Below are 23,645 nucleotides of genomic sequence, written 5' to 3'. Positions count from 1 at the left end.
TTCGCTGAGCGAACTGACATGGTCGAGAAACAGCCAATAGAGCGCGAGGCTTGAAGTGACTGGCAGATGGAAATACCAGTATGATTGGTTCAGGGCCCGCATAGTCCCGCCCGCGGGAGCAGGCGCCCCCTTGAAGCAGGCGTTTCAAGATGGTGGCGGCTGGGCGGGGGAGGCGGCTCCTGTGAGGAGGCGGCGGCCGAGGCACTCCCTCGGCCCGGGAAAGCGGAGCGGCGGGGACACCCGGAATGGCCCAGGTGGGTGCTGAGCCCACAGACTCCCGCGTCGAAGAAGGTGGGCAGGAGGGGGCCTGCGGCCCAGCCGCTTGCTTGGTGCCGTCCCCCGGCCGGGGTGATGGGGAGGATTTCCCTCTCCTCCCAACGCCCCGAGCGACCATCCTCTGCCTCCTCCTCCCCCGTACATCGAGGGACGGGGACTAGTCTACCTCCTCCCCAGATCCACCATGGCCGTGTGGAGGCCCCGTCCTACCTGCACCTCCCTTTGAGTCCCCTCCCCCCTGCCCTTGGCGCGGGCAGTGAGGAGGCGCCCGATCGCCCCCAGGATAATGGCGACAAACATCCCCAGAGGGGGGGTGGGATTCTCTCTGCTCCACTCCCGCTCTCTCCCCCCCCCCCCCCGCAATATGGAGAATTCCTCCCCGCACATCCCATTGCCCGGCTCGCGGGGGGTTATGGGAAAGAGTCCCCCCATGCACTCCTTCTGCCCCCTCCCCCGCCACCGCGCGCACACACTCACTAGGAAAATGGGGATTGGGGAATATTTGCCCTTGCACGTCCCCTCTGCGCGCGTCCCCCTCCTCTATGTAATGGGAGGAATCTCGCTCGCTCACACTCAAGGTGATGGGGGAGAGGGGCAGTCCTCTTCATATCCTTTGGCATAATTCACAGGCTCGGTCTCAACAATGTAAGGAGAACTCCGCCCACTCTTTGCCCGCCCCCTCCTCGTTTTTCGGATTCCCTTCACATTGGGGTAATGAGGAGAAGCCTGCACATCCTCCTGCTTTCCGACCCCCTCACCTTCACTTCCCCTCCTTCACTTCGGGGTAACAGGAATGACTTTTCTTGTACACTCTTTTCTTCTGCTTCACTGGAGTGATGAAGGTTCTTCCCTGCACCTCTGCTATCCCTAATTGTGGATTAATGGGGTGGATTTCCATTTGATACATTCCCAGAACAGTGTGGGGGATTTACCCCAATTCTTCTTCTCTGACTGTCTCTTCTGTGGTCGGGAATGGAGAAGCTTTCTCCCAATCCTCTCCTTCTTTAAACGATGAAGATTCTTGCCCTGATCTGTTTGCGTGAGCAATAATGAGGTTTCTCTTGGCCCCAGCTAATGGGGATCCCCCCCACCTGGCCACTCCTTCCTGACTGGGAAATGAGGATTCTGTACCTGATCACTTTCCAACCCAATAATGGCTCCTCCAGCCATCCTCTTGCCCCAATATAATGGCATGTATCTAACATTTCCTCTATAACCCCCTTTTGCCAACCCAGGCAGTGGGCACAAGTCCTCCTACCATCAGATGGAGACAGGAAGCTGGCAATGCTGTGTGTTGTCATTTCCCACCCCCAAAGAGGGGCTGGCTGGCTGAACCTTTTCAATTCCATTTCTGTCTCCAGCAGGTGGGAGATATCTAGCCAGCCAAAGAACTTAGAACTTATTTTTTAGGTTTTTTTTTTTTTGTTCTTTGAATTTTTCCCTTTCTGTTACAGATAGTTTAGGGATTTTCATAAAAAGTATGACTCCTTTATATTCACATGAACACTATATGGGGAGGTGGTCCTTTGGCTCTGATGTGGTGTGGTGTTGTTTTTTTTTTGGCAAGAATTACCTTGCAAAAAGCTGCCTTACCATTTGTTTGTTCCCTCTTTTTTGTTGTTAGGAAACCAATACTTAAGTGTGGGGTGAATGGAAGCCTTTCTTCTTCTTCTCTGTACTCTGCACAACTACAAATGGTCCCACAATGCCCCCCCCACACACACACACTTCTCTTCTGTGAGCAAAGCTATTGAAACCATTTTAGCAAGTTGGTCATACTGTAAATGGAGCAGCCGTTTCACTAATTGAGGGGGGCTTATTTAAGGTACAGTTTAGTGCTGCTTTTTCCAGATAACCTACTATGGTACTCATGGACGGGTGTGACTGGTTTCCACCAGGTTGCCACCTGGAACTGGGGTATTACTGAGCCCTCTGACACACTAGCCTGGCTCCCTCTCACACTGTGCTGCTGTGACAAGCTGCAAAGCCCTCCAAGCTTGCACTTTCACCAGAATTCACACAGGTAGGGACCACACCCAGCTGCAGTTACTTGCAGGCTCTCTAACCACCAGCGTCTCAGCCTAGGACCCAGAGCAGTACCGTCCTGCCCTGCTCAAATCTGGCTTTTATATGGGTTTAATACCCGGTCTGCCTCTCCCTTAATGTGAAGAGGACCATGCACACTTGTAGTAACCAAGCTGAGATTTTCCCTAGACACCTTAGTCAAACATACATTGATTTGGATTAAAACATATAAAACAAGTTTATTAACTACTAAAAGATAGATTATAAGTGATAGCGAACAGATCAAAGCAGATTACCTGGTGAATAAACAAAACTGCAAACTGAGCTTAACGTACTGCAGTAAAAGCTTTTTTTTATGCAGCATATTGGGGGAATGGGAGTGCCAGTAAATGGAAAAATTCCGGTTAACTAAATGGGAGGGAGTTTGGGTGCAGGAGAGGGTGCAGGCTCTGGGAGGGAGTTTGGATGTGGGAGGAGGCTCGGGGCAGGGTGTTGGGGCACGGGAGGGGTTTTGGGGTGCCGGATCCGGGAGGTGCTCACCTCAAGCAGCTCCCCGCAAGGAGCAACCTGTCCCTGCTGTTCCTAGGTGGAGGCAAGGCTAGGTGGCTCTCTGCATTGCCCCTACCCTGAGCGCTGGCTCCATTCCCGGCCAGTAGGAGCTGCAGGAGTGGCGCCTGTGGGTGGAGGCAGCAGGCAGCGCCGACTAGCCATGTCTCCGCCTAAGAACAACAGGGACAGGTGGCTGCTTGTGCGGAGCTCCTGCCCCGAGCTCCCTCCCAGAGCCCATGCCCCACACCCCCTCCTGTGCCCCAACCCCCAGTCCCACACTCCCTCCTGCACTCCGAACCCCTCATGGTCATTCCTCTGCCTAGGAGCAGTAGGGACATGTCGCCGCTTCCTGGGATCCACGCGGAGCCAGGTCGGGAGTCTGGCAGACCCGCGCCAACCGGACTATAAACCGGACTTTCTATGAAGATTAGAAATGCCGGTTTATAGAGCTTTCTGGTTGGTACAGGGTCGGATAACACAGCATTTACTGGAGATAGATAGGATGTTAATTAGCAAATTCTCACCCTGAGTGATAAACCAGCTGGCAGATTCTTAAGGCACAAGCTGCCTTTGCTTTGCAGCTTGGGTTTCCCAGGTTTTCATACACAGGCTAGAAATCCCTTTAGCCTGGAACCATCACTTTCCCCAGTTCAGTCTTTGTTCCTCAGGTGTTTCCAGGTGTGGTGTTCTAGGGAGAGTGAGGTACTATCATGATGTCATTTTCCCCTTTTATATCTTCTTCCCACTTGGTGGAAAGCTCCTTTGCTGTGACCTGAGTCAAACGTTCCCATTGTGTAGTGCTATCTCTGATAGGTTTCTGTTGTACACAGCTCCTGGGGTAATCCTTGTGCTTGTGTGCATTTCCTCAATGAGCCATTAACATTGTTTGGCCTTTTTACTGTTGTACTTGAAAGGCTACTTGTGGGTGTTTTAAACCTCACAACATGTTTCAGTAACACATACATAGCCAGACTTCACATACAATGATAGCACATATAATCCAGTGAGATATTAATGGCTAGCAGATCAAGACTTTTAGAATGATATATCACAAGGCATACGTTGTGCAAAACATCCTGATGATATGACAGTGGTGAATAAGGGAGTGCTAGGGGTCACAACCGGGATGTGACCATATTGGACAAAATGGTGATCACTAACTGGTTGCACCAGTGCTCCTTGTGTTTCTGTGTGGCCTTACCATCTGTTTTGCATATGTATATTTTCTTTCCTATATGTGGAGAAAATCATGGCTGTATCCCTGTTTGGCTTTTTTACTTGGGCATCTTGATGGCCTCCAGAGATTATTCCCTACCTTCAGAACGTGTTTCTCTGTGCCAAGACTGGTGACATGGAGGAAGGTGAACTGTTCTGTGTGGTGGTGATTTATGGGGCCTTCTCCTTTAGAAGCTCAGCTCTGATTTTGTAACAATGGTTAATTCAGCCTTTTTCCTTCAAAACTGAATCTTCTTTGTTTTGTAAGCAGAAAAAAACTTCTCTCTGAGGGCAGTGTTGTCATGAGGGCATGGTAGATGCTGATGACATGAAGATAGATGATCCTGAGTAAGAGATTCCTTTTGGGGGAATATTCTGTAGAATTTGGGTTTTTTTGGGGTGGACTTCTAAGCTGCATTGATTATACAAGTGGCCTGCACTCTATTCTAATGGGGAGCTATGAGAAGCAGAGGATAAGTTAGATCAGACTTGGGGTAGCTCTGATGCCAGCAGCCAGGCGCAGGACAAAAAATGCAAGAAGCACAAAGTTGGCTTAAAGTCGCCTTGGACCTTCTTAACCCCATTCCAGCTGAAGTGCAGGTACCAAGTAGCAGACAACTTGATTCCCAGTTCATCACTTCAACTTTGTGAAGGAAGGACTAAGCAACAATAATTGTATAGGCAATAACATCCAGACAGGGCACAAAAGCTGTCAAATCTTGGCAGGTAAAAAGGAAGTTCCTGTCCTCTGTTATTCCCATTGCTGTAAAACTTGGGCCAAGAATAAACTTCTTGAGCTGTAGCTGGACACAGCCTGGGAAAGGGAAAATGCAGTGAGTAGTATTTTTGTGATATGCCACAAAAGATGATCTTTCTAGTTGGATTTGAGAGCTTCCTGATCAGACAGGAAGGTAAACTATTCTTCAAGGTCAGGAACCTATTAGGTCTTGGAGTGGGTACTTCTTTCATCCTTGGGATTTTGAATTTGTCTACATAATTTCTACTCCTTACAGCCAGCATCCTTCTCAAGAATCCCTCTGGAGAACCTGGACCATTTAGGAGGCATTGGTTCCCAAAGTTAGTGAATTTATGCTGGGATTATTGCTTTTATCTTCCCTTCAGCCAAAACTTTCTGATGAAAAGCTTATTTTACCATGGAGAACCTAGGAATTTAAGTCATTCAGTCTGGCCATTATGTGGGTGTATGTGATGAAAATGGGTTTTTGTAATGGATGCATTCCACAGAGGTATAAAAGTGTAGGGCTGTTCCACATAGTCTAGGGTGTTTCAGAGCCTGGTGAAAAATAGCAAATCAGATCACTTAAAACATTAATATAACAGTCCTCTTGCCTTTTTAGGATGGGATGGATAAACACTTAGCATCAGCACCCTGAGGGTCCAAGTATCAGCTATTCAGGTCCTACAGAAACAAAATAGAACTAATATCTAATGGCTTCCCATCCAGAATAATGGGATTATTTTAGAGCAATTAAATTGAGGCTTTCACAGATTCATAGATTTTATATTTTAAAAAAGAGGGGGGGCAGAAGGGAGCACTGTGATCATGTAGTCTGGCCTCCTGTTTAAAACAGGATTAATTCCTATTTGAATTAGAGCATGTCTTGCATAAAGCATCCAATTGTGATTTAAAAATTGCCAGCAATGAAGAATCCATCACAATCTCTGGTAAATTGTTCCAATGGTTAACCACCCTCACTGTTTTTAAAAAAAAAAATTTTGCATCTTGTTCCCAGTCTGAATTTCTCGCTTCAAATACTGGCCATTGGATCCTTGCTATACCTTCCTCTGCTAGACCGAAGAGCCCATTATCAATGTTTTGTTCCTAATGTAGGTACTTATTAATAAGGCTGATTCTGTCACAGAGGTTGTGGAAGTCACGGATTCCGTGACTTTCTGAGACCTCCGTGACTTTTGCAGCTGCAGTGGCTGGTGCAGTTGACCCCAGGGACACCAGAGCAGCCACCACTGAGGCCAGCTGCTCAGGTGCCTCATGGCCAACCTCACCGGCTGCTGCTCTGGCGGCCCCAGGCAGCTGGCCCTAGGGAGTGCTTGAGCAGTGGTCCTGAGGGCAGCCAGAGCAGCCGCTGTGCACCCTGCCCCCAAGCAACCCCCAGATTTAGTCATGGGTATTTTTAGTTAAAGTCATGGACAGGTCATAGGCTGTGAATTTTTGTTTATTGCCCATGACCGGTCCACGACTTTTATTAAAAATACCTGTGACTAAATCATAGTCTTAACTATAAGGCATGTTTTCCAATCCTTAAATTGTTCTCGTGGCCCTTCTCTGAATATTCTCCAGTTCATCAACATTCTTCTTAAATTGTGGACTCTAGAACCAGACACAGTATTCCAGTCGTGGTCACACGAATGCCAAATACCTTCCTCCTCCTACTCAATATTTCCTTGTTTATACATCTAAGGGATTGCATTAATGTTTTTGGCCACAACATCTCAGTGGGAACTCATGTTCAGGTGATTATTCATCATGACCCCAAGTCTTTTTCAAAGTCACTGTTTCCCATGGTAGTCCCCCTTAAGTATTCCTTTTTGTTTCTAATATAATTAAACAAAAAAAGCCTACCCTTTAACTCTGCTGTCCATAGATTTCTGCTTATGTCCTTTGGTTTCAGTGAACAATTTTCTGCAGTTCCGTTTTCTGATTTATATTAATTACTCTCAGCTTCCCCTTTCTTCTATTTGTGCATGCACACGCGCACACACACACACACACAGCCTTCTGTCTCACTTGTGGGATTATGGCTATTTGGGCATCTAATAAAATGTTCTTAAACAGTTCCCAATTGAACTTTTTTTTCTTTGAATTCTTTCTTCCAACTGATTTGGCTCATAACTTTCAGCTTTGTGAAGTTGGCACCCTATAATAAATGTGATCAGTTTGTGATCACATTTGTACCTTAGCTTACTACTAATTTTTAGCTTTGTGCTCAGTTCCTTTTTGTGAAGATGAGGTCTTTTATCAAATTCCCCTGTGTTGGATACAATGCTTTTTGAGTTGGGAAGTTGTCATCTATAATATTGAAAAGTTCGGAGGATGTTTTAGTACTGAGAGCATGAGACCTTCAGCATATGTCACTCAGATTGAAGTCCCTGATGATCACACAATTTTTTTTCTTAAACGTTCTAGATAGGTGCTCATCTTGTTGCCTACTTTGATTTGGCAGTCAGTAGTCGACCCCATCTAATAACCTGTTATGTGATTAAGTGTTAAGGCATTGATCTGTAAGCATTCAACATTGTTTTCTTGTGAGTTGTTAGTGACTTGGAAACAGGTAATGTAATTTTTGACTGAGTGTCACTCCTCTTTTCCTTTACCCATGATTTGATCCTTCCTAATTAGATTATAACAGTTAATTTTAACATTCAAATCATGCTTTGTTCTTCTTTAGTCCATTGGGACTTCAGCCTGGTGCTACACATTTCACAGTTGCTTTGAACTCAAAACTGCCTTTTTTGTGGCCTAGCCAAGCTTCAGTTCTTTCTTGTTTTTATCTTTCATCTGTCTTTATGTGGGTAGGCCTGACATGTTTTAATCCATTACATTTTGAATGCTTTAATTACCTGTCCTGTCTGTTTTGTAGCTTGGATACTGTTGTTGAAATTCACTTAGCCTGGGCTAGCATAGAGATACATTTAGAGAAACCAATTATAATTCTCTAGTCCCCGTATGGTAACCCAGACATCTTGCCCTTGCTTCATATGTTGTGTGGTGGTACTACTGACTAAGACTTCTGAAATGTTTGAGTACAATTTCTCAACTGCCTGGCAAGTTTTTGAACAGCGCAGACTCAGCCAGCTGACTCGCGTAGGGGTCGTAACATCACTTTATTTCCTGCTGGTAGGAGGACTTGCACCCACTGTATGGGGTGGCACAAAGGGATTGGAGAAACCAAATTAGCAGGTAAGAAAGAACCATAAAAGTGGCCTATTTCCTTCCCCAGGTACTCAAGGCCCTGCACAGACAACAATTAACCTCCTCCCCTCTCTCCCCATTATATAAAAAGCAAGTAAGATGGTATTAAGAGCCTATTTGATATAACATTGTAAAATTACATAGACTAATTGAATATGTGTGCCAGTCTAAAGTACCTAAAATACTTTGGCTAGTAAATGCTGTTCAAAATTAATAGTAATGATTAAGACTTCAGTGTTAGCACTCTGGATTTAGGTTCTAAATATCTATCTTGAGTAAGGCATTCTAGTGACCTGTAATAGTTATGGATATAAGACCACACAGCTGCTAACATCCCTACTTAGAAAAGCTCTATTCAGACTTTTTAGTAGGTGATCGAATTTTCTGTGTTATAGTATCCAGAGAGTAATTTCTGATTGTTAAATCTATTCTTCAAAATATTGCAAATAGTTAATTGAACATTGAAGAAAATAATCTACTGTACCTTTTAGTGAAGGTAAATGGTGAAGACTTAAAATTTGGCCTGATTTAACATTGCAAACTAGTTGTCTTTCGATTATATAGATAAGTAGCATTCTGTTACTAAGATACTTAATACCAAAACCAACTGTTTTTATCTGACCCATTTAAAAACCAATGCTTTGCACCTGCTGGTCATGCAGCAGTAGATACCAATTCGTTTTCCTAGAACTGTGCTGGCGTAGTGTGATTCTGGTGCACAAACAAAGAAGCAATATGAACTCTTAATTCTGATAAAAAGAGCATTACAATCAGTTGGAAGTTAAAATAGATGTTCAAGTATCCTTTTTAAGTAAGAGTTTGGGAAGGAATTCCATTTTTACCTCTGATGAATGGGACAGTTGGCTTTCAAGCTCTTCTGTGACACATCTTTTTCTTTTTGTAGGTTGAAAGAAGAAAAGGAGACCTGCTTGTCCAATGAAGATGCATTCTACTTAGTCTTCAGCTATTTAAGCTGAATGCATTGTGATTTCCAATAATTGAGACAGTGATTCTGAAAGCTGTCTACATTAATGAAAAGAACAATGTAGTCAGCTTAACTGAATCATCAGTGTTGCATATTGAATAGAACATGATAAACCTACCTTGATGGACTTGTGCATGTTAGGAATATAGATTATATACGTTTATTTAAAGCCTTGTTTTTTAAAACAGTAGTTTTACAGTTTAAATATGGAGAAAACTGAAAATGCACCTCCCCTCCCCAAAGAACCTGCAAGAGAAATGAATGTGGAGAACCAGACTTGTCCCCCACCTCTGCCGCCTAATGAACAGCCTCCACCACCTCCCCTGCAAACGTCCAGTGACGCAGAGGTAATGGACGTTGGCTCTGGTGGTGATGGACAGTCAGATACCCCAGCTGGGGACGCGCACACTGTCTGCAGAACACAGCTTCTGACAAAGGGATCTACTTGCTACAAAACTCGTCTTATAATAGAACCTAACAATAGTGACCAAAGCCCAAGAACTGCTCGTCATGCACCTTCAGTTCGAAAGTTCACCCCTGATCTTAAGTTACTTAAAGATGTAAAAATTAGTGTTAGCTTTACAGAAAGCTGCAAAAGCAAAGACAGAAAAGTTCTGTACACTGGAGCTGAGCAAGATTATAAGCCAGATACAGATTTTAGTATTAATAATGTCAATGGGGATTTGTATGTTTGTCCTTTTGGTGGTAGTAATGGTAAAGCTGTAGGTATAGGGGGTGAAAATGATGACAAGAAGGATGATGAAAATGATATTGATCAGGAAAAGAGAGTGGAATATGCAGTTCTGGATGAGTTAGAAGATTTTACTGACAATTTGATGGAAATTGATGAAGGAGGAGGGTTCACATCTAAAGCAATCGTTCAAAGAGATAAAGCGGATGAAGAAACCTTGAATTACTCTTATGAGGTATGTAAATATTTTTACCAAGTGATTAGAAAAACTTGTGCGAAGATGTGTAAGAAAGACAGCATCTAAGAGCTTGTAGTCTTGAAGACAAAAATGCAAAATTCTTCGACAGAAGAAATTCTATCCATTATGCACAACTTTAATTAATTGAATAAATTAAAGGATAATTTAATTTATCATGGTAAGAATTTTGGTGATTAGACGGTGCTGAATTTAGTTTGAATTGTGATATGTTGCCTTTTAACAGACTCTTTAAGGGCTGCCTGGATAAGTAGGTTTCATTTGGTTCTTTTCAGATTGTCATGAAATATCAGTTGCTGATCCAGTGACCATTTATGAAAATTTACCTCCTTGTTTTTCAGTCTCCTTACCATGGCATTGGGAATCTTTCATCCAGATCTATAGGCAAACTATGTTTAAATAATTTGTACCTTTTCTTGACAGAGCAAGGGACATTAGTAGCTATAGAAGGATGGTATTTGACCATGTCTTTTTCAGGATGATTTTGATAATGATGTGGATGCTCTGCTGGAAGAGGGCCTTCGAGCTCCCAAAAAGAGGAGAATAGATGAGAAATATGGAGGTGAGAGTGACCACCCATCTGATGGAGAGACAAGCGTGCAGCCAATGATGACCAAAATAAAAACTGTACTTAAAAGTAAGTTACTTTTCATTAAACCTCTAATTTTTCTATGGTGCATGTATGTAGAATTGTGGGCAATTCAATATTGGAACTTAGTAAAGACAGACTGGTATGGTTCTTACTGTTCAAGGGCCTCGCTTCATAGGCTATGACCATGAAACATCTAGATTTCAGAATGTAATGTTTGAGAATTTTTGTGTTCAGTCCTTCTCCATAATGTGCAAATTTATTATATGGATTTATGGAGATGTGATGTGGTTCCCGGGGTTCAACCTGGGCTGTGGGACTGCTGAGCTCTCTATCCCCCCTTCCTGGGCTCCCCTTCTCACTGTGATGCTGTTGGCAAGCTACAAACCTCTGGCAGGTACTACACTTACACAGACATCCACAGGCAGGGACAGCCCCAACTGAGTTACATGAGTGCTTCTCACAACCACTCATGAACCAACAATAGAGAGGCTCTAGCCAGTTCCCGCCAGCTACCCAGCCTTGCACCCAGGAACTGTACTGTCTTGGCCTGGTCAGAAGCCTGACCAGTGTAAGTTCATTACCCAGTCCCTGCCCCATTCAATATGAGGCGGACACACCCAAGCCTTTGTACACTCAGCTGAGATTTCCCAAGCACTTCAACCAAAATACAGTGTTTTAGGTAAAATGTAAAACAGATGTATTAAGTGATTATAAGTAGTAAGCATAGAGATCAAAGTTGGTTACCTAAGAAATTAAAAGTAAATTCACAATGTGATTTCTATAAACTAAACAGGATTTGAATCAAGTAGTGTCTCACCCTGATGATAGAAACAGGTCACAGATCTTCAATACACATGCTGGAACTGCCTTCCAGCCCGGGACCACACTCCCCACTTCAAAGTCTTTGTCCTCCAGAAGTGTTTCCAGGTGTTGTGTTGAGTTGAGTTGCGGAGGGAAAGAGGCCAAGTTATGATATCATTTCCCCTTCTTTTATAGTTTTTCTTCCAGCTTGCTGGAAAGATCTATGCTTGTGACATGGGGGTCCTCCCCCATTGGTCAAGCAGCCTCCATTGTCTACGTGTTCTCTGAGAAGTCTTCTGGGATGGTTGTTTGGAGTGTGGATTCCCTGTAATGGGCCATCAGCACGTCTGGCTACTCCACTGTTGTACCTGAAAGGCTGGTTCTGGGTGTTCCCAACCTCATAACGTATTTCAGTAACATCACATAACAAAACTTCATAACTTCACATACAATCCAACAGGATATTAATGTTCAGCAGATCAAGACTTTTAAAATGATACCTCACAAAGCATACTTTTATACAAAACATATCATAATTATATGACAGTGGTGAATATTGGGTTCAAGGGTACGTCTTCACTACCCGCCGTATCGGCGGGTAGCAATCGATTTATCCGGGATCGATATATCGCGTCTCGTTACGACGCGATATATCGATCCCCGAACGCGCTCACGGTCAACTCCGGAACTCCACCAGAGCGAGCGGCGGTAGCGCAGTCGACGGGGGAGCCGCGGCCATCGATCCCGCGCCGTCTGGACCCCAGGTAATTCGATCCAAGATACTTCGACTTCAGCTACGCTATTCGCATATCTTGGATCGATCCCGCCCCCCCCCAGTGTAGACCAGCCCTGAGGTACAGAGTGCCATGGGAGAAATATAGGGAACACTTCTGCATTAGCAGGCAGATGAACTATGTAATCTACTTTTTTTTCTCATCTTTAATATCATGGCATGGCCAAAAAGTGGAAATGTTATTCTGCTTCAGTCACTTAAATTTTTGTTGTTGAAGTTGTCTTATTTTACAGGGAATATTTCATGTATGAAGAACTATTGAAAGTCAATTGCTTGCATTTATGTAGCATTCCCTATGTGAACATTGCAAAGCACTTAAATCAGAAGTAATACAGAAGAATTCAACTGAAAATAGTCTAAATTAGATTTAAACTCAGTCTAATCTTGAGGAATGTATTTTTAAAAATGCATCATATTATATATAAAAAAAGAAAAAAAAAACTTTTTTAAAACAAACAAACAAACAAACAAACACTGTCCTAACCGTCAGTTGGCATAGTCCGTTCTGTGGTTTACAAGGTAGGAAAAATGAGACCATACTGCCTTAAATGTGAGCATAAGAATCTTTCCCTAATATTGTTTGGAGTTGTCACCTTTATAAAAAGGTAGCTGATCTATGTATGAAAGATTGTAGGATGAAATCATGTTTGGGTTGTGTCTTGACTGAGGGTGAAAAAGTGATTCCTAATTAGTCTTTGATAGCTACAGAAATAACCATTTAAGAAAAGGCATGGTTGGCTATAGAATCTATTGAGATTAAAATTCAGAGTTTTTTGTCTAGTTAAATTAGGCTCAGTCATGGCTAAAATTACCTCCTGCTTTTATCCACCTACATGTGGGAACTTGGAAGGGGCACAGTATGGTGGTGGGTGATATGTGATAGCACTCCAGTAGAAAACTAGGTACTGTACAAATACTTAAGAAGTAATACCTGTGGGGGATAAAAGTACCTGTAGCATTTCTTAGTTTTGTAATGAGCTTTTAGGTGGAAGAATGTTCTCAGGATATAGAATCAGAAATTAATTTTTAATAAAATCAGATTACATTAAAAAATGGTGAACCATCTACATGAGTTTCTTTTTCCTCTCATAAAGGTCGTGGCCGTCCTCCTACGGAACCATTGCCTGATGGATGGATCATGACATTCCATAACTCAGGCATTCCTGTATATCTGCACAGAGAATCCAGAGTTGTTACCTGGTCCAGACCTTATTTCTTGGGAACAGGAAGCATAAGGGTAGGGGTCTGAGCTGCTAATAATTATTTTAATGTTTGAGTTATTTAAAAATATTAGGTATCAGTTTATGTACTTGTTTGTAATTGGTCAAAACAGTCTTGGAATTATGCTTTGGGGAATTTTTCAGACCTCTTAGATATAGTCAAATAGGGAAGTTTTGTTTTTCAAACAGTTTTATCTGTGTTCTTAACACCTTATTTCAAATATGGTTTATTTTTTCACAACACTACAGTTTGGGCAATTAAAATGGACTAGTCAATCTTACTTTCTGGTTCCCTTGTTCTACCACAACACTGCAAAATTGTTTTTTATAATACTGCAGAGGTATATCTAAATCGTGGGTATTCAGTTTAGAGGGTCAAATTATAATTTAAATTATGTCTTGGGAGTCTCATTCCCAGAACTAGACATGTGCTACCCATATACAGCACAACTCCCACAGATTACAATGGGAGTGTGCAGAACCTGAGTTTGCCTTAACACCACTAATTTAAATCAAAACATTCACTGTATTATCTGAAAGCTTTCCTATTAAGTTTTGTAATTTAACAAAACCTTGACTTTTCAGCCTAAACTATCTTTTTCCTTTTTAAAATCCGAGCTTTCATCAAAAGGAGTCTTGTTTTGGAGAAGGGGGACGGGGGGAGAAAGCATAGCTCTACCTAGTGTTTCTTATAACAGCTAGGGTGCCCTGGGGATGGGTGAAGTATGGGAGCCTAAATAGAATTATGTAATTGTACTGAAAGTTATTAGATAGAAACTTTCTTATATTATCTGTTTTAGTTTGAGTGAAGTACTATATTTTATTGGACCACCTTCTGTTGGTGAGAGACACAAGCCTTGATCCAACAGAAATTGATCCAATAAGAACAGCCATACTGGTCAGACAATGGTCCATCTAGCCCTGTATCCTGTCTTCTGACAGTGGCCAGCGCCAGGTGCTTCAGAGGGAAATGAACAGAATAGGTAATCATCAAGAGATTCATCCCCCATCACTCATTCTCAGGTTCGGGCAACAGAGGCTGTGGACATTTCAGAGCATGGTTTTGCATCCCTGCCCATGCTGCCTAATAGCCATTGATGGACCTATCCTCCATTAATTTATCCAATTCTTTTTTGAACCCTGTTATAATCTTGACCTTCACAACATCCTTTGGCAAAGAGTTCCACAGGTTGGCTGTGCATTGTGTAAAGAAATACTTCCTTTTGTTTGTTTTTAAACCTGCTGCCTAATGATTTTATTTGGTGACCCCCCCCCTTAGTTCTTGTGTTAAGAAGTAAATAACACTTCCTTATTTACTTTCTCCACACCCGTCGAGATTATCATATCCCTCCTTAGTCAGCTTTTCCAAGCTGGAGTCTGTTTTATTAATTAATTTATTGGGGGGAGGGATAGCTCAGTGGTTTGAGCATTGGCCTGCTAAACCCAGGGTTGTGAGTTCAGTCCTTGAGGGGGCCACTTAGGGAGCTGGGGCAAAATCAGTACTTGGTCCTGCTAGTGAAGGCAGGGGGCTGGACTTGATGACCTTTCAGGGTCCCTTCCAGTTCTGTGAGATAGGTATATCTCCATATATTATATCTCCTCATATGGAAGCTGTTCCTTACCTCTAATCATTTTTGTTGCCCTTTTCCACTTCCAATATATCTTTTTTGAGATGAGGCAACCACATCTGCATGCAGTATTCAAGATGTGGGCGTACCATGGATTTATATTGAGGCAGTATGGTATTCTGTCTTATCTATCCCTTTCCTAAAGATTCCCAACATGTTATTTTTTTTGACTGCCGCAGCACATTGAGTGGATGTTTTCAGAGAACTATCCACAATGACTCCAAGATCTTTCTTGAGTAGCAACAGCTAATTTGACCCATAATTATATATATTTTATAATAGTTGGGATTATGTTTTCTAATGTGCATTCATCAACTCTGAATTTCAGATAGTACTTCAACCACCTTGTGTATCTAATATTCTGGGACTAACCCGATTACAACTACACTGCCTGCAACTGTTTGTTCATTTGACAGCACTTTGTAGTCAGTTTCATTATTTCTCCTTTTCCTTAGTTACCTTTTTTTACTTGCTTGCATTCCCCATAGGGCAACGGGGGAGAAGAGCACTTAAAAATAAGAAAATATGACTTTAAAAATGTTGGGCGGATTCAGAGACGGCTAGTGCAGATTTCTAGTATCGCAACTACTTCTAACGCATCTTAAAACTGACTAGATTTGTCTTTTTGTAATTTCATGGTCCCTAAACTTATAAATTCTTGTATAATTATACTTACAGAAACATGATCCTCCCTTGAGTAGCATTCCCTGTCTGCATTACAAGAAAATGAAGGACAATGAGGAAAGGGAACAAAACAATGACATAACCCCAAATGGGGAAGTTTCGCCTATAAAGCACATAGACAAGTCTTCGGAACTGGACTGCCAAACAGAGGAGCCGGACTCCACTGCTGCTGATTCTGGGCCTTTAGATGAGAGAGAGCCTTCAGGGGGTGATGCAGCACCAGGAGCCTTAGGACAAGTTAAGGCCAAAGTTGAAGTGTGTAAAGATGAATCTGTAGGTAAGTGCTGAAAGCCAGGCCTACTACTTGTTTAGAGGAGGGGATTGGCAGTCAAGATCCCTAGATTTTATTCCTGATTCACTGCTTGACCTTGGGCAAGTCATCACATTTCTCTCTGCTTCAGTTCATCATCTGCAAAAGGCGGGGGATATATACCCACTTCGGTAAAGCAATGTGATCCTCAGTGAATGGAGGTATATAACTGTGGAGTATTTTTGAGGATTGCTGAGGATCAACATGAAAGGATCTTTTAGCTATAGAAATTTGAGAATTATCAGAATATAGTACTGTAAACTTGTCCTTAAATGCATAAAATACTATTTAGAGGAGACTTAAATTATAGAATAAATAAAAACTGCTACCACTTGGGTCATCCTTTTGTAAAGTATTATTCCCATACCCATCTGAGGAATTGTCTACACACACATTTGCTGTACTGATTTAACTATACTGGTTTGCAACCTGTTTTCTTGAAGCATAGCATGCAGTTAAACTGGTATAGTTTATTCATGTATATTCAGGGGAGTAAGCTATACCAGTATAATTGCATCCCCATTAGTGGTTATATCGCTTTACCATTTTTTTTTTTAAACAAAACAGAAAATTACACCCATAGCTGAAATAGTTTTTGTATCTGTGAAGACAGGTCTGAATCCCTTCCCTGCCAACTTCCAATCAAGCCTCATTATGCGCTCTGTCAGTGATTTACCTTGGTGGGTTAATTAATGTATATTGCTGTTTCTCAGAAATACTGCTGTGGTTCAAAGGCTACCTGTGGTCTGCATTGTCTTTTTTAAATTTGAAGCTTACCCTTGGCTTTAGACTACAAGACTTTTTACGTGTAAAGATTAAATAGATTGACCATATAAGCCATCATAGAATTGTGGAATCATAGATAATATTTCCAAACAAAAGCAATATCCACAATAAGCCTTTACTATCCTCTGTACATGTTCCAGCAGTCAGCCCCTCCTCTAAAATCCAGGAAGTGAAATATGGGTTGTTCAGTGTTACTGGAAAGCTAACAATTCATGTTCTGACAGAGCAAGCAGGAGACCATATTTGGAATTCATCATTAGAAAACACCCTGCTAGGAGCTTTCCAACGACACCCTTTTTTAATGCATCTTGAGGGGATGGGAACTCTGTTGCTTCCACTAATTGCATCTGCAACAGTATCCCAGACAGGAGGAGGGGCTGTGCCTCAAGTAACCAGGTTTTAAATTGTTTCATGTTTATAGATTAAAATGAACACCTTAAACAGGGTTTAAACTGGCCCTCGAGCTCGTGCTGGGGAGCGGGGTCTGGGGCTTGCCCTGCTCCCATGCTCCAGCCAGGGAGCAGGGTCTGAGGCCGCTCTGTGCGTGCATGCTGAGGCTCCCAGAAGCAGCAGCATGTCCCTACTCCAGCTCCTACGCTTAGGGGCAGCCAGGGGCCTGTGCATGCTGCCTCTGCCCCAACCGCCACCCCCGCAGCTCCGATTGGTCGGCTGCTGGTGGGTGGGAGGCACTGGGGGCAGGGGGAGCTCATGGGGGGCTGCTGACATATTACTGTGGCTCTTTGGCAATGTACATTGGTAAATTCTGGCTCCTTCTCAGGCTCAGGTTGGCCACCCCTGAAATAGAGCCTCATTTAAAGTAGTGTAATTATTCAAGATGTTTTAGTGAATGGACTAAGGCTTTGTCTACACTGGAACTTCAGGGGTGTTAGCCTAGGGGAGGAGGTTATGTCTACACTAGAGATCTCACAGTGGCACAGTTGTACTGCTGCAACTGCACTGCTGTAAGGTCTCCCATGTAGCTGCTCTATGCCAATGGGAGAGATCTCCCACCGGCATAATTAAACCACTACCAACGAGCGACAATAGTTATGTCGGCGGGAGAGTGTTTCCCACCAACGTAGTGCTGTCCGCACCAGCACTTTTTGTCAGGGGATGTTTTTTTTTCCTTCACACCCATGACTGACAAAAGTTTTACCGACAAAAGTGCTAGTGTAGCTATAGCCTACGATAGGCTCTGTAAATTTCTTAAGCAACAAGTTAAAATGGGTTCCTTTTTATACTTGTTTGAAAACTTAAGTTTAGTGCAGAACTATGGGGAAAATGCAGATTATTTCTAATAATATGGAATAGTGTACTAACTAAATAAGAATACATGAACTTAAGCTCACCTTTTGCCCAAAGTAACTTTAAGAAATACCTGTTTAGTATTTTCAATGTTGTGAACTGTTCCGATGGTCTTTCAGTAAGCTGCCATTTTATTAATGCTTCCTGGTAAGAAGTACATAGTGCTGATGTAGTTTGTGCTAAATGAAGTGGCTGCCCAGCCGACAGACAAAGGAAGCTGAACTGTAGAGAGAACCTCTATGCTGCAATAATATAGAGATTGTGGATGAAGGTGGTGGTTGTATCTTAAAAACGTCCAGGGCATCAGCTGAGAATAAAATAAAAAGGCTTGCTTTTACAGTTACATGGTGAACTGCATTTTAGAACCCATTGCAGACCCTTTCGACAGCCCCCCTCAGGTTGCAGGCTTGGCTTCCTGCACCTCTCAAAGGTGGAATACTGTGGTTCAGCCACTCTTGGACTGGATCTCTGGATTACAGTCTCCCTATTTCCCAACTGTGTAAATGTGACTGGCCCAACTGTATTTGGCACCTGCAAGAAAGTGTCTCGCCAGGGGCCTGTGACCACAGTCAGAACTCGAGTCATTTTAATCTACTAAAACATACTGTTTATTCATTCAGAGGAATATAACAAGAAATATGGGTTGAAAGAACAAAAAGCCTATACAACAAATGTCTGTCTTAAAATTTTTTCCTTTCCTTGAAATTTTTTGGTAAGTTCCACTCAGCCAGTGGTTAAAACACTGGACTGGGGCTCAGGGCATGTTCCTGGCTCTGGCACGGGTAACCTTGGACAACTCACTTCACCTCTTTGTGCCTCTGTAAAAATTAGGTTAATGATACTGACTTCCTTTGTAAAGTACTTTAAGAAATACTAATGAAAAATGCTATAAAACCTAGGTGATGGTGGTATTATTAATTCTGGGATGGGAGAAATAGACTGAGTTGCTGCCTTCTCTGCATTTCTCTGTCAGTCTCTCTTCCAAAGGTGCTCCATTCCTTCCTCTGCAGCAAGGGTTTTTTAACAATTTAGTGTCCTTAGGCTGTGGCCTGGGGAAAATTCAATCCTGTTAATCTGGCAGGAGCCAGAATGGTAAGCATTTCCCATTAATAGTCCCCTCCCCATCGTCCCTCCTACTTCTCTTAAGGACCATTAGTATTCTCTGGAGGAATCTTACCTTTGTCATTGTTTTGTTTTCTGCTGGTTCTCCCTAACAGCTTCCTTTTGAACTAACTCCATGTAGTTAAACAGTATAATATCATAGGAGTAAACTGAGGTACATATTATGACATTCCAGGGTGCAATCCAGACCAGTGAGGGGCTGTCACCCCCGCCCTGCAACCTGGGGTGTCTCTCAGTGCTTTGCTGCTGTAGCTCCCAACCTGGGCTCCTCACAAAGAGCATGCAGGTTTACACCCCGAGTGTCTGTGTTATAGACGCAGTCCTAGTCCAGCAACTCCAACCCTAGCAGCCTGTCCAAAAACACCAGCCACACTTTGGCTTCTAGCAGTCTTGGTTACTAATTGCAGGACAGTCCAGATATATTAGGTTAATTTCCTCTCTAAGGGGATCATTATACAACAGCTTGCCACCATAAATGGAGATTCCCGTACAGTTCACAACACGTGATTAGTTTTGTTTAAAGGATAAAACAAGTTTATTTAACTACAAAGAGATTTTAAACGAGTACAGGTATAAGGCATTAAAGTCAGAAATGGTTGCAAGAGAGAGAAAGATAAAACACTTTCTAAACTTAAACTAGATTGGTTCAAGGTAAAATTCTTACTACAGGTTCCTAGTAACACTGCTGACCAAGTTTTCAGGTCAGGATCTGCTCCCAAAGTCCATAGGCTGTTTCTTTTGTAGTCTTGGGTGGAAAAGAGAGAGATGGATAGGGGGGAGAGAATGTGGTGTGCTTGCCCTTTCCTTTTATAGTTGTCACCCTTTGAAATGCATTTTCCTGAGGGTTACCCCTAGATAAAGTTCCTACCAGCTATGGAGATGGAGATATGGGGTCTTGTTGTGAAAGAGGTTTCATGCTGCCGTTTGCTAAAGTGCAGGTTTACCTTCTCTCTCTTGCTGTCTCAAGGACCTTGCTTACTACTTATATGTAAATTGAGGTAAACACGCATTTCTTTGTTTAAGGCCTGCTTGCCCGATTGTGCCTAATCATGGATGAGGATTTATAAAACTTTGTTTTTAAAAAAGGACTAAGTTGAAAATTGTTTTTACATTAAAAATAGACTTGAATAAACATGATAGGAACAAGTATAGAAATTGTTTTGAGAAAGTTTTGTAAAGTCTTGGGAACCAACAAAACTGCACTTCCATTGAAAATATATAAAATATTAAGTGTTGGACACAGTGGAGGGTTAGTCTTTTTTTGGCAAAGGTACAACAGTTGCACATGTAATAAAAGGAATGAGTGATTGTACAAATTAATTACATGCAATTTTTCATTAATCTTATCCTTGAGAGTCCACAGGCGGGTCTCTTGCATGGGGAAGTATAGGAATAACTGGATTTGATTATTTTTCATAGACCTTGAGGATTTTAGACACTACCTTGAAAAACGTTTTGATTTTGAACAAGTTACCGTAAAAAAATTCAGAACCTGGGCTGAGAGACGACAGTTCAACCGTGAAATGAAGCGGAAGCAGGCGGAGTCTGAGCGGCCTATTCTGCCAGCCAATCAGAAACTGATTACCTTGTCTGTGCAAGATGCACCTACAAAGAAAGGTAAGTTTCATCTAGTTGGAGTTAGAATTTTTGAAATTTGTTATATTCCAGTATTAAATTTGACGTAAATTCTAGAAAGTGTTTGATTTTCTATAGGGTTCCATGATTTTAGGAAGTACTGGAAGTTTATAGTCTTGGTTCTGTTTTTGTACCTCCTCTGGTCATGGAAAAAATATTGTCAAAACACACACTTACTATAGAAAACATTGCGTAGAAGGTACACATTTTTGCTTACGTTGGGAATCGTTAATGAAATGTCATCTTCACAGCATCTGTTCTGAATCAGTTAATGACGAGGATTTTTTTAAGCAAGTTTGTTTAAAAATCACCAGCTACAGGTAGTAGGGTGTTTGTAATTCATCCTTAAGACCTTTTATCTTTTTTGCTCAGTCATTCCTTTTCCACTGCTCTTATGCTATACGATGTAATGATATTTATTTTGCAATTTAAATTTGCGTCATACTGAGCAGAAAGTTCTAAAGAATGGTTCTTTCAGCCTTATTGAACTTAATCATAGATGGTACATACTTTTCTGACAGCATCCAAAAACGCATTAAGCACTTTGGCTGCAGAAACTGGGACTCCTACAACACAATAAAGGCTAATGAGCCTGCTGTCCTGCATGGAAAACTCTGCTTGACTTAGGAAAGATTGTAGGATATGCTCTAATTTCATTTATACTGGTTGCTCTGGACTTAGCAGGTGGTGAAGCCTTTTCTTATGCTATCGGGGAAATAACTCGGGATCTCCTTGTAAAAGGACTATCTTTTCCAAGTTCTTTTCTGTTGCCTGCAACTCCTGCACTTGCAATTAAAGTAAAACAGAATTCTACAAGGGAGGATTTTGATTGACTTCTAACCTTATTTCAGGTCATAAGTGCTGTGGCAGTGCTGAAATTTGTAGAATATTCTTGTTATAGCCAGATGATGCCATGTTTTCAGCATCTGTTTTTATTCATCAGGAGAGAAATAGCATATGATGCATTTCTGAAACTGACTTTTAAAAACAACTTTTTAAAAAAAGCTAATTTGTACTCTGCTTGCCAGAAATAATTCAAGAGAAGTAAGGATGGGCCAAACGTATACATAAAATATTAGTGGAAGAGATGTTAACTGTTGCCTTAATATGGTTTAATAGTTTTGTCTAGCAGTACCCGTAGAGGTAAGAGTTCCTTCTTACCACCCATGGCTGCAGTCTGAGCTCTGTATGGCTTTTGCCCCTCAGTCCCTGTATTTTAGTGACTTTTCTAGTTGTATATAGTTAAATTACAGCTAATGCTAAATCAAACTAAACTATACTAGTTAAGTATTTCGCTGGTGATGCCTTCTCCAGAGTTTAAACATTGTCCATCGGGTGTGGGGGGTGATCCCCAACAACAATTCCCACACATGATGCTTGCTGTACCTAGGCGAAGCCCCTGTCAAGGAGCGGTGTTCAACTTGCAGCTCGTTGACCAAACTGACACAGGTGGTGAGGTATCTTTTGTCTGAAGCAGCAACAGCTCAAACAGGCCATTTGGCCTGCTTTGGTGGTGAGGCCCTTGTCAGATCAGAGGTTGCCTGCACTTTCTGAGAGTGCCGCTGCTCATGTCCGGGAGCTGGCACCCCTCCAAAGAGACACAGGAGTCATTCCCTGTTGAGTGTGCTGAGGTAAAGGTTGCATAAGACTGACCTGAGGCAGCTCCCAGTTGCATGGAGACTCCTCTGCGTGCTCCAGAAGGAGCGCAGATCAGCGCAGGGTGAATGCCAATGCATGGGTTGGAGCAGGTACCATCAACCACACCCCAGTACCATGCAAGGAGATCAGAGACCCCCATAGCATTGACTCTGTTTCCAGCCCCAGGGCATCTGTTGCGTCTGGTACAGACGAAGTCACTAGCACCAACTGTTTCTGCTTCAGCAGTGTCTCAGGCAGCCACAGACTTTCTCTGCCTTTGTCCCAACCTAGCCCTTGGTCCACAACTTTAACAGGTATGCCTTCATTGTACGCCTTTAATAGCCCCATTGACTGGGCAGGCAGCTGAACCTCTGAGTCTGTCAACACTGTATGCTGAGGTTTCTCTTTTACAGACAGTGGAAGTGAGGCTGGTGCTGGGCTTGGTGCAAGGGGCCTTCCCGGCACCAGGAATGTCTTTGGCACTCCTGTAACTGGCACCGCCAATGTTACCCTGGCAGCAGTCATCACCCTGCACTTCAGCACTATCAGTTACTTTGGCATGGCTACTGTCTTCAGGGTCAACATCGCTTCCAGCACCAGAAACAATGAAGGCGTACTTGGTGCCTCTGGTACCATTTCCACCATCAGCGCCAGCTTCCTCATCATTCTGGGCTATGGACTCACTAGTCAGACCAGTTGCTCGCACCCGCAGGGCTTGCTCCACCTTTATCCCCTGAAGCCTGGGACTCTTTGGCGTCCAGGGGGCTGTTCATGGAGTGCTGTGGGTACCAGGATCAGCGCTCTTCTCACTATCAGGTTGGGGGTCCCTGGCCTTGCGCCTACAGGCCACCAATGGCCTATCCATACCAGTAGCCTCCATGGGAAGAGGAGGTGCCACTCCTCATCTTGCTCAAAGGCGAGATCACTGACCAGATCTGTGGCATTGACTTGATCCACCACAGGCACTGGTGAGCCTCCAGCATCATTCTGTCCAGGCCCTTTGGTCCTAGAGCAGGATCCAGCACAGTTAACCACTTCATCTTCATCCCTGGACGAATCTGTGGTGCCTGGCTTTTCCTCCTCTTCGTTATTTCAAAGTGTACCAGTACTTTTTGCAGTCTATTGCTGCTTCTCTAGGTATCTAAGCGGAGTTCATGAAGGAGAACACCCACAAGTTAGTGG

At 42.9% G+C, this 23,645-nt stretch overlaps 1 protein-coding gene across 2 annotated transcripts in view; it reads left to right on the top strand.

Moving 5' to 3' along the window:
• The first annotated feature begins 167 nt into the window (after positions 1-167).
• Positions 168-23,645, top strand: part of DGCR8 (DGCR8 microprocessor complex subunit) — a 42,077-nt gene continuing 18,599 nt past the window's right edge. The window contains exons 1-6 of one of the 2 annotated variants that reach the window (XM_024197095.3): positions 168-254; positions 8,922-9,928; positions 10,427-10,586; positions 13,230-13,372; positions 15,662-15,944; positions 20,610-20,807. In XM_024197095.3, the coding sequence (XP_024052863.2) occupies positions 9,209-9,928; positions 10,427-10,586; positions 13,230-13,372; positions 15,662-15,944; positions 20,610-20,807 (1,504 nt within the window). In that variant the 5' untranslated portion in view covers positions 168-254; positions 8,922-9,208. Of the gene's footprint in view, positions 292-8,921; positions 9,929-10,426; positions 10,587-13,229; positions 13,373-15,661; positions 15,945-20,609; positions 20,808-23,645 lie in introns of both variants that reach the window. The other variant, XM_024197094.3, reaches the window with a different exon arrangement.

This window comes from Terrapene carolina, unplaced genomic scaffold, assembly GCF_002925995.2.
Source record: "Terrapene carolina triunguis isolate 2854851 unplaced genomic scaffold, T_m_triunguis-2.0 Scaffold234, whole genome shotgun sequence".
NCBI lineage: Eukaryota > Metazoa > Chordata > Testudines > Emydidae > Terrapene > Terrapene triunguis.
The sequence above is the reverse complement of the archived record's forward strand: the minus strand, read 5'-3'. Positions and strand labels throughout refer to the sequence as shown.